Raw genomic sequence first — 11,225 nt, 5'->3', positions numbered from 1 at the left:
TCTTTCCCGTAACTTTATCGACGACGACCACGGTTTCCGCCACTTCACCATAACTGGAGAAGACGGAGCGAATCTTTTCGGAGGTCGTCTCCCATCCAAGGCCGCGGATGAAGAGCTTGCGTTGGACAAGATCGCGGTCTGCGATCTGACGCACGGCGTCGAGGATGCCTTCGTCACGGAACATGACCTCCGCGACGATGTCCACGAGCTGCTCCTGGCTGAAGGACCCGATAATCTTTCGGGCATCCTCGCTAGTCAGATTAGTCGACAGAGGTTGTATGGCTGCGCCATTCTCGTCGACCTTGCGTTTCTTGAAGGAAGTGTCCACGGCCGCCATTGATGGGGATTGGAAACCCTAACGAAGAAGAACGGCTTGAGGCTGAGACGCAGAAAAAACCCGATTAATAAGGTCTAAAAGCAGTATGGAATATTGATCGTTTAGTTTATAAGGTCTCGGGTCCGAACATGGTAATCGAATCGTACGTATTGCTATTTCCACCCGATTTTTCTGCAAAAAAAAAATACGGAAAGGCACCGACGAAAAAAAAAAAAAGAAAGGTTCCGTATTTAATGAATCGAATTGAAATGGTTAGATTTAGGGGAGGTGTATTGGTGTTATTTAGACGAAATTGGAAAATTAATTAAAATAATTTACATATCTCACGTCGAAATTTCCATATTTATATATATTATTTTAGTTTAAGCCTATGTTCGAAAATTTATTTTTTATTTTTTTTTTAAATAATAATATTATTTTTTATGCAATTTTAAAGATTTAGGGTCCGTTTGTGGCAGCTTATTTGGTGCAGTGGCGTTTTGAAAATGCGTCTTACCTGTTTGGGTAAATTGCGTTTTGATAGATTATGCGTTTTCAAAACGTTGACAGCACCTATTTAGGTGTGATGACAGCTTTCTGGTAGCGATCTGACTTTTCTAAAAAAAAAAAATTGTACTAGTCACCGCATCTAGCATATCAACATATTATTTTGAATCAACTTATCAGCGGATTATTCAATAAGTTTCAGCTGTCACAAACATACCTTTAAATCTTTTGTGCGTAAAGATAAAAGTTTAACTGTGAGATATATAAATACATAAGATTTGTGTACTATGTACTTATGTATGTGTATACACAAAGATCGACATACGGGTATTTTCAATTAATTTCTATCTCGTTAGATCCAACCTATCTGTCGAAGGGGTTGAATCAACATCGCATGCCGCAATGTTTTGAAAGTAGAATCGGACATGAAACCGTAAATGAAATGTTCAAGCTTCATTAGTTCAACTTGTTTAAACAAGGGTTGAAGTGATGCTAAATAAATATAAATAACAAATATTTTAAATTTCAAATGAAAGGTGCAAAATTATAAGTGTAGCACCAATGAGTCATTAGTCATATTAAAAGAAAATGTTGGAGAAAATATATAATGTAAGTAAAATAAAAAAAATTCAAAGTTTAACACGTCTTTCATAAATTCAAACTTCGTTGAGATATCTGAAAATAACATTTAAAAATATTAAAATGACATGTATTCATTGAAGGTCTCCACAAAATGTGTTTCCCCAAAAGTTGTATGTCCACCAACTCCTTTGAAAGCTTTCAAATCATTACATTCAATACTTTCTATTGCAACATCATTGAAATTTTCCCCTATACATATAAGTTTTTTTTTCTTAAGATGTGCAGTATAAACAAATAACTAACGTAAACTTTCAATTTTTTCTTTTAAGAAAAACTTACTTTGAGTTTAAAAATCATTCTACCATTCCTATAATTAAGGCCTTTTGAAACCTGACGCTCCTTTGACTTCTTTAATATCATTTTGAAGACCGAATTACTGATGAACTGACAGCCATTTGAGATACAATGATTCACCATCTGCCCTTATGACACGGTGAGCCTTGACGTATAGGGACATCCCCATCAAAATTATTTTGGTTATTTCATTAGTTTTGATGCTAACGAATTGTTACCCATTTGGGATGTGAGAGACTGACTCCATGCCAAGTGATTTAGCGAGAAATTTGAAGTGTGTTCCGATACAAAATAACCATCATTGGATGACCTATTCTCGGGTTCATGATAATTTTAAGAGAAACTCCTTTTATTGAGAGAATTATTGGGTATCTCCCAAGCTATAATTAACAAGAGGGATATGTTCCTCTGGAAGACTCTTGACCCTAAAACAAAAATGTTCTTTTTGGTTTTCTAGTTACGAGTGACTTATGAATGGATTTTCTTCGTGGATGTTCGCTCCAATCTTGTTTTGTCATATACTATCGACTCATAACTTGAGGATTACCTATATACAAGCATTATGTTTGTTTCTTTTTATTTGTTGTCTATTTGTTGTTCTATATCATTCTTTTCATTTCTCTCATCTTTGAATCATTGATATGATTTGGGAGGGCGATTTCTTCAAAAGAAATTATATGATGACATATAAATAGACAAGCAAGTGACTTCGAGTCTTAAAAAGAATAGAGAAAATAGTGTCGCAGGTGCAACAGAGATAGGCGGCGGCTGCAAGCAGGACCATGCACCAATTGGAGCAGACCCAGAAGTGTGGTTGGCCGGAAGGTTAGCTGCAGAGCGTTGGGTCGTGAATCGTGTCGAGATTGCGACCAAGTGGGCCGAAGCAAGCAGGTAGCCCAACAAGTCGCGCTGACTTGTGTGATCCTTAGTGGGTCACACAGCCGCGTGGGATAGATCAGATGATAGCGGCTATTGTTTCTCAGTTATGCATTCCAAAGAATATTCTTCGTGCAGGAGGATTAAAGTTTCCAAATCGTGCATTATAGGGGAATTCTTCAGACAAAAAAATTTGGAGCATCCTAGCTGTGCATTGCAAAGGGGATTCCTCGAGGAGAAAAATTGAAGTCTACCTAACCACGCATTCCGAAGAGAATTTTTCTTAGAGAAAATTTAGAGTCTCCCTACTGAGCATTATGGAGAGGATTTTTCATTTATATTGTGACATTTTCTTAAGGGAATTTCTTGCACCCTTGTGATGTTTTATGAAGGGGATAATCTACGCCACTATGACATTTTTTGGAGGGGATTTTCATGCAACAGTTGCATTAGTTGGAGAAATTTTTTTGCACCACTTCAAATACTCTCTCTCTCTCTCTCTCTCTCCTCTTTCTAGATAAATAATTTGGTAGAGTTTCAATTTAAGTACTTATAAGTTGGGCAAGTGGAATGAGGTCTTAGAATTGTGGTAATGTATGAGAGAAACTTGACCAACTATTGCAATAAGCAATGAAAAGGCTAAGGATTGGAGGCTTCCTAAGTCCATGCGGCACACTAACATTAGTTAGATGGTAGGTTGGTGTGCATTATTGTTCATGAGCAAGATGGGAATTAATCGTAGGGCTCCATTTGGTAAGAAATCAAACACCCATGGGAGAATTTAAATTTAGCATTGGAAACTTGTAATGAAGATAATCTTCTTGTTAGAGCCACTTGATGATATTTCAAATTTTCCTTTGCAATTAGCTCTCTCATCATATCCAAGCAAGGAATGAGGGAGGTTAGCCTTCGACATTTCATTCTTTTTCAGTACTTGATCGGGCAACCCAAATATTTGAGCTAGATGTGCCAAGAATTCAATGGTTGACACATGAATGACTGCTGACCGCACAAATTTAGCTGTTGTATATAATTACTCTTTACTTTGACATGAATAGTTATAAATAAATGATAATATGCCAATCAATTTTCTCAGTTTATTTAATTTGTTCGATCGTATTTAATAGTTATAAGAAGCTAAAAAGTTATATAAAGGATCACCTTAATAAAGCGAATTAGCAAATGGAGAGGGAGCAGATTCACCCCGTATGCGAGCACGTACGTTCACTACGTACGCAGTGAGGATGCACACTTTACCACAAATAATAATATTATTATAAATATTATTATTATTATTTATTCTATGCATTTTAAAAAACGATAAAATTAATTTCTACATTAATTAATAAATTGTATTTTTTTTTATTAATTAAAAAATAAAATCGAACAAATTAAAAAAACTGAGAAAAAAATTGAAAATTGAAAATTTTTTTTCATATTGAAACATTTGCAAAATAAATTAAATTAAATTAATTAAAAAGATTAAATCAACTAACATAATATTTACAAAAAAAATATTATCTTCTCCGTCGGGGTGGAATAGCGCATGGACCCAGTGTTGATCGAGAAGGTGGTCGTATTGGTCGATGATGCAACTGATGTTCTTGAGATTCTTCTTCAATAATATCGTTTTCAGTTGTATCATTTGTAGCATCTTATGACTTCCAACATATTTCTTCGTTGGGATTTAGTAGAGAAAAAAATTGTGGTGTCTTGAATTCCATGTCTACATCAGAAATAGGTGCAGACATTAGAATGTTCTGAAAATTTAAATCCAAGTCTCCACCAGTAGTTGTTGTCCACTGTAGGTCAAATGATGGAACCTCATATGTTTAGGGTACTGCATATTTGGAGGGTCTTGAATAGTTGGATGACCCTATATAAACGGAGGGTCCCGCAAATACTGATTGGCTATGACAAGCATATATCTTTGGGATATTATTGTTCTTGTGCTTCTTGCAACTAAGATCGATGTGTTTTGCTAATTGAAGATCTCCTCGGAGCTTTTATTGTTGATCGCCTTGCAGCAGAACAAGACAACCGATGTGGAACATCAGAGGTTGAACTACAGGAGCCTTGAGATCTGACATCTGTATCATGAGATTGCTCTGCTCAAAATCATGTCAACTAGGTCGATCAAATATTGTATAATCATTGCAGTAACCTTGTTTCATGGCACTAGTAATTGCTCTAGATCCCCTCCAAACATTTCTGCGATGTTCTTACTACGAATAAAGTAATCCAACTATATAATTGTTCATTTTAGATTATTATTATATATTATAAAAAAAAATAGTAGTAGCTATAAAAAAATACAAATACCTACAGAATAATTAAATTTACTAAACATATATAGTTAAGACAATATTATGAGATTAATTTAAAAATGAGTATTACACCTGATTCTGTCTGAGTTCATCACATCCTCAACATAGGTGGGAGTGATGTCTTCCGTGACTCGCAAGTTACCATCAAAATATATTAAGAAGCGTGACATGTTCGTACTTATACTTTAAAATTAGTTTTAATCATGCACTCGATTTTATTTAAATGCAAGAGCTAAAATTTAGCAATGAAGTCGGAAAATGTGCCTTATAAGTTCTAATTGTTCTGGTATATGCAATGAAAAAATTACATTCGTAGCTATAAGAACTTCCAGGTAATGAGGGGGTACAAAGACCACTTACGTCTCTAGCTCTCCTTAGACAGCTTAGACCTTTTCGACAAAGTTCTTTATATCTCCGAAAGGACTACATTTCATATACATATAACCCTAGCCCAAAGACTTTTCTACGTTTTTTTTTACATAATAAAAAGTAATTAATTCCAACTTAATTCATATTTCATTTGTATTTGAATGTAATACAAAGTGCTAATTATTCTGGTATTGACGATATAAAATGCTAATTATTCTGATATATGCAATGAAAAAAATGCATTCATAGCTATAAGAACTTCTAGGCAATTTAGGTCTTTTTGACAAAGTTTTTTATAGCTTCAAAAGCATTACATTTCATATGCATATAACCTTAGCCTAAGAATAATTCTATTTTACTCTTTTAATAAGAACTCTTGCACGATAAATCTAAATACAAATAAACTTCATTGAGATTTAAATAAACTAAATATAAAACTAAATTGTTTGTATCTTGCTAGCAATGAAGTGCTAGACAAGACCATGATGATTCGTGCATCATTTTAACATTTCAAGAAAATGTGTGATTTAGCCAAAGTTAAATAGTTTAAGTGGTAGAGAATTTCAAGATAAAATAATAGTTTCAAGAAGCATGCTAATCAAGTATCCGTAAAAATTATAAAATTAAATGGCATTAAACAAAATGTCCAAATACACTATCTTGCTCTCAAAAGTAAACAATGATTTTAAGGAATTTAAAACAAAATTTAAAACGAGGCAATTTGTTGTGAAAATATGTACTTCCTGACATAAAAATGAAACGCAAAGAACACAAGCAAACACAGATCATTTACGTGGTTCGATCCAACTGGATCTAAGTCCACGGGAGGGAATCAATCAAATAGTTCACTAAGGCAAAAGAAATAGAGAATACATAGCTTATACATAGAGATGAGCCCTCATCTTCCTTTTTATGATCTCCCTCTCAAGCGACACATTGATACAAGGCCTCAAGATGCTCTCCTCCTCTCTAACTCTATAACTATTCTCTCCTCCTTTGTGGTAGCTTAAGATATCTTTTCCCTTGCTCTCCTAAGCCTTACACCCTCTCTATTTATAGAAGAGAGAGAGTGGTAGGTGGGAGGTAGGTAGGAGGTAGGTGGGCGGTAGGTGAGCGGTAGGTGAGATGTGGTAAGTGAGCGGTGCCACATTACAAAATTGCCCTTTTACCTTAGTTCATTAATTGAGGGTCAAAATAACACTTATTTATAAAGTAAGCTGCACTTATTATTTGAAGATTGCATACACCCATGGAAATGAAGCACTTCAAAACATAGACTGTTTTGCCTTTCCTAACAACAACCTTATTTATAGAAGAGAAGAATACTCTGGACTTCAAATCAAATTTATAAACTATGACATAAGCAACCCTCTTTATTAAACTAAGGAATCCCCCTTTTAAGAGAATTAAAAAAAAAATTCTTTTAAATGGATGCCTTCTTAAGACTCAATCAAGAAAATTTTATCCCAATTGAGTAAAATGATTGAAAAGAATGAAGAAAAATAAGAATTTCATATTCCCTTTAGCATAGGTCACATACTGTCCTTTGGAATGAAGTATAGTTAACAGTGCAGAGTTAGCCATTTAGAGTCCTTGTTTGATAGAAAAGATGAATAAATGATTGACTTTGAAGATCTTTGGAGAAGATTGATGAACAAGGCATAGTATTTTAATTAATTTATTAGGATTTATAGCTCAGATCTCGTGATAATATTCAACTCATGAGTTACAGGCTTTAACAAAAGAATTTCAAAATAGTTTTCTTTGCCATTAATTACAAACAAGCATCAGTTCTTCATCTGCCCCCCACCTCTCCTCAAAATACTCTCCATATTCCTATCAAGACTCTCATTCACCAAACACCTAATCTCCCTTCTACACCTTTTCACATCTCCCATCCCCCCCTTACTCCTCCCATCCTGAAACCAACGAAGCATGCAAATCGCTTTTTCCCTCACAACCTTACTCCTCCCTACCAACCCCACCTCCATTAAAGTCTCAACAAACCCCATCTCAACCATCCTCCTCCTCTTCTCCTCACTCCTTCCCACAACAACCATCAGCAGATAAGCCGCCAGCTCCTGACACCTCGGCTCCTCATCTCTTGCCATGACATGCACGAGCGCTTCGGGGACCAACGACTCTTCTTCAATGCCTCTCTTGCCTTCTTCGGTGAGCGTCAGGTTTGCCAGAGTCGCGAGGGCGGCTTCTGCGGCTTTTGGGTGGAAGAAGCAGAGGTTGAAGAGGAGGTGTACGGCGCCGGCGGAGATGATGGATTTGGAGTTGTCGAGTTGAGTGGAGAGGTTGTGGAGAGCGGTGGTGGCGGAGACGAGGATTGGGGTGTCGGTGGGGCGTAGGGGAGAGCGGAGGATGTGCAGGAGGAAGGAGAGGATGGGGAGGGAGTTGATGGGGATTTGGGTTTTGGCAAGGGAGGATATGGAGAGGAGCAGGGGAGCGAGTGATTTCTTGGTTGAAAGGTTTGCTTTTGATTGAAGTTGTGGAAGTCTTGTAAGCAGGCCGGCATCTACTATTAGGACTTTGTTCCTGAAAGCAAGTGAAATATAGTTGTTTAGTTCATTTTAGAAATAACATTTGGATGTCAAAAATAAAATTCACTTGTAACGTTTTGTTCACATAAATTCCTTGCATCAAAACCAAACACATAAATATCATCCTTAAGAAATTTAGGATCGGTTTGGGGCAGCTTATTGAGTTCGTTGGAGTTTTGAAAACACATATTTCTTGTTTGGGTAAACTGCGTTCTGACAGCCTATATATTTTCAAAAAGCTGAAAACAACGTTTTCACACAGGTGCGGTTGACAACTTTCGGCAACGGTCTGACTTTAAAAATAAAAATAAAAATTTATAATAGTCACGCACCTAGCTTATCAACAGATAATTCAATAAGCATCTTTATATTTTTAAATTTTAATTTTATAAAATAAAGCTATATTATTTTACAGCTCATTTTAATAAATATATTGTGGATGCAGCCAAATCAATCTCATTCATCTTATACGACTTTAAATATGGGCAACGAATTAAAATGGTACCTAAAAACAAAGAGAAAATCTACATACTTTCCACATAATTTCTATTTATTTACATACAATTTTAATATCTACATGTAATATTTGTGTAATGCATGTAAATATGACAAATTAGGTGCTAAATATATAAATAATGTAAAATTTACGTACATTTAACACCAAAAATTTAATGCTTACAACACCTTAGCTAGTGCCATAAATCTATGCAAAAAAATGTGTATGTCATTTTTAAAAAATTAACAATATCAACATCTTCTTATGTGATGTCAAAGAATTGAGTATATGCATGTAAATATGAAAGTATAGAAATTAGATATGTGAATACATATATCTATTGTTTGATTGATAGATATTATAATTATATGATTAGTATCTAAATGTCCCACTAATAATAAGATATTAATCACCCAAAAATCTAAAACTAAACTATGATTTAGATAAGATGCTGATTAGATTCTGTATATTTCTTTACATTAGACTTCTTGTTTCTTTCAATCAGCATTATTTTGTAAAGAATCTTAGTAGTCCAAAGAGGACAGGAGGGCAGGAAAAGATAATACAAAATAGTCAAAAAGTTGAAAATTTGCAGGAAGACTTTGTGGTTTTAGTTTGACTTTTGTTTGATTGTGAAGGTTCACCCGATCTAATCATTTATGTAATTTAAAAGTTTTGCACAGTGGCACTAAATTGCAAAAATGAGCTATGTAATTTAAAATTGTAAGATTTGCATGAATTCAGTCTTTAAACTTAAGGATAAGTGGTGTTGTAGCTACATGTGATACAAATAAATCTATATATATGATCTTATAGTTATGAATGGTGTTTAGCTCAAAATATTATAATCATATTTTAATTAATATGCGATTTAGATGATTAAATTTATTTTGAGATGAATATATTAGTAATTTTATATGTGTTACATTTATCTTAAAATAAATCCAATGACACGGGTCTGTTCAAGTCAGTTGTAGCTGTTTGAAAAAACAGTTGCTGCAGAAGAATTTGGTGTTCAAAAAACTGCGTTGACTATTATAAATTTTTTTTTTCAATATGTCTTATTGTAGCTTTTTTGCAGCCCCCTCACATGATCAGGTCAGGTTGTAAAACATGATTTTCTATATAGTACCACCAGAGCACTGTAGTTCCAAACACACCTTAAATCTCATTCTAATAAAAAATTTCTAGCCTAAGATTTTACAGCAATAATGTATACTGACATCCCACTTTTCTATATAAAATTGTTCATGAGTACACCTAGAATTAAATGGGTGTAAGAGATAATATCCACCAGGATTAGCTCCACTAAATTTGAATACTGGCGGCTACCGCACTTAGCCATGTCAGATTGTAAAACACAGCTTCTCATGTCGGATAGTAAAACACAACTTCTCACTGCAGTTTTTGAAAAAATAGATGAAATACAATTTTATTAAACGAAACTGTACCACCACTGCACTGAAGTCTCAAACACATCCTAAATCTCATTCTAGTCAAAATTTTCCAGCCAAAGATGTTTCCAATAGCAAAGTATACTGACATCATATTTTTCTATACCAAAAGGTTAATGAATAGACCTAGATTTAAATGGGTGCAAAACTAACATCCACCAAGATTACCTCCATTAAATTCGAATACCAGCAGCCATCAACTCTCAACTCTCTCTCTTATACAATTAACTAACTAATCAGCACTCCAATCAACTACTCTGCCACCCCTACAAATCAAGAACTCCTACTTCCCCATCAAACAAAACATAAAACAAAATGCTAGAAGAAAATCAGAACACATACGTGAAAGAGGCATTGGCAAGCTCCACCAGAGCCTCCAAGGCCAGCCGCTGGCAAGCTCCGCCCTCCTCAGCCTCCACGAGCATTGAGACAAGCGGCGGAACGACGCCGAGCTCCGCCAAAGCTCTCTTTTTGCTCAAATCTCTCTTTGCCAAATCCCTTATGGTAGCTGCAGCCTCCTCCTTCTGAGCCCACCCGCCGAAGTGGAGCCCCTTCACTGCTCTACGAATGGCCATTTGTTCTTCCTTCTCTGTTCCGGTTTCGGCTTTCTTCATCCCTTCAGCTTTGTTTGAGTTTGAGGAGGATCTAAGGTGGCTTTTGGATGAGGATGGATGGAGGAATCAGATGGGAAAGTGAGGAGAATGGGGACAGGAACTGTACCTGTTGTGGTATTATAATTTTTTCTTTGTTTGGAAAAATCAAAGAGTGGTATTAATTTGTTAGTATAAAAATTCACAGGTGCCAAATTGGTTTGTGGGTTGGGATTGAATTTGACCAGATCTGAAATTGCTAGATTTGGACTCGACCCGTGTATTAACAGATCAGAAAGTTTAACACTGTCTTTAACCTGCTATTCCAAACCCGACATATATGGCCCATTTAATGGAAGGCATAATAGTTATTTGGGTTGAGTTCAAGTTGATTTCAAACTCATGGCAATTCTGAGCTGTCGAGTTGCTTTGAGTCATTTTCAAGTCAATTTTTGATTGGTAGGTCAACCTAAACATGACTTAATTAAGATGGAAAATAAATGGAAATTTAGGAGAAGATAAGACTTCCAAGGGACAAATATTCTGTCAACATATCCTAATTAAAATTTTGAATAGAGTGAATCTGAAATTTTTTTAATGTCTTAATTAAGATGAGTGTAATATATAAAAAAATGATATTATATTAATCACAAAATAAGATTTAAGAGCTTTGAGTTCCATTCTGATTTTCTTAATGCATTTTTTTTAAAAAAAATTAGTTCTTTAATATTTGTTTTTCAATGAAAATTTAGAAGATTTATAAGATAATAATATATATATATATATATATATAAAACACAGATCA

General features: G+C 34.9%; 2 protein-coding genes across 4 annotated transcripts in view; both read right to left on the bottom strand.

The window, feature by feature from the left end:
- The window catches only part of LOC110026829 (UBP1-associated protein 2C-like), a 10,688-nt gene extending 10,254 nt beyond the window's left edge, over window positions 1-434 (bottom strand). For all 3 annotated transcript variants that reach the window (XM_020727990.1, XM_020727987.1, XM_020727988.1), the window contains exon 1: window positions 8-434. In XM_020727990.1, coding sequence (XP_020583649.1) covers window positions 8-337 — 330 coding nt within the window. In that variant the 5' untranslated portion in view covers window positions 338-434. The remainder of the gene's footprint in view (window positions 1-7) is intronic.
- A 6,597-nt stretch (window positions 435-7,031) lies between these two features.
- LOC110026851 (U-box domain-containing protein 1) lies at window positions 7,032-10,568 on the bottom strand. Its single transcript, XM_020728030.1, has 2 exons — window positions 10,173-10,568; window positions 7,032-7,875 (listed from the first exon to the last, which is right to left on the bottom strand). The coding sequence occupies exons 1-2, from the start codon at window positions 10,442-10,444 to the stop codon at window positions 7,119-7,121; spliced, it is 1,029 nt and encodes a 342-aa protein (XP_020583689.1). The 5' UTR covers window positions 10,445-10,568; the 3' UTR covers window positions 7,032-7,118.
- Between the last annotated feature and the right edge of the window lie 657 nt (window positions 10,569-11,225).

This window comes from Phalaenopsis equestris, unplaced genomic scaffold (genome assembly GCF_001263595.1).
Source record: "Phalaenopsis equestris unplaced genomic scaffold, ASM126359v1 Scaffold000402, whole genome shotgun sequence".
Lineage (NCBI taxonomy): Eukaryota > Viridiplantae > Streptophyta > Magnoliopsida > Asparagales > Orchidaceae > Phalaenopsis > Phalaenopsis equestris.
This window is presented reverse-complemented; position numbering and strand designations above follow the sequence as displayed.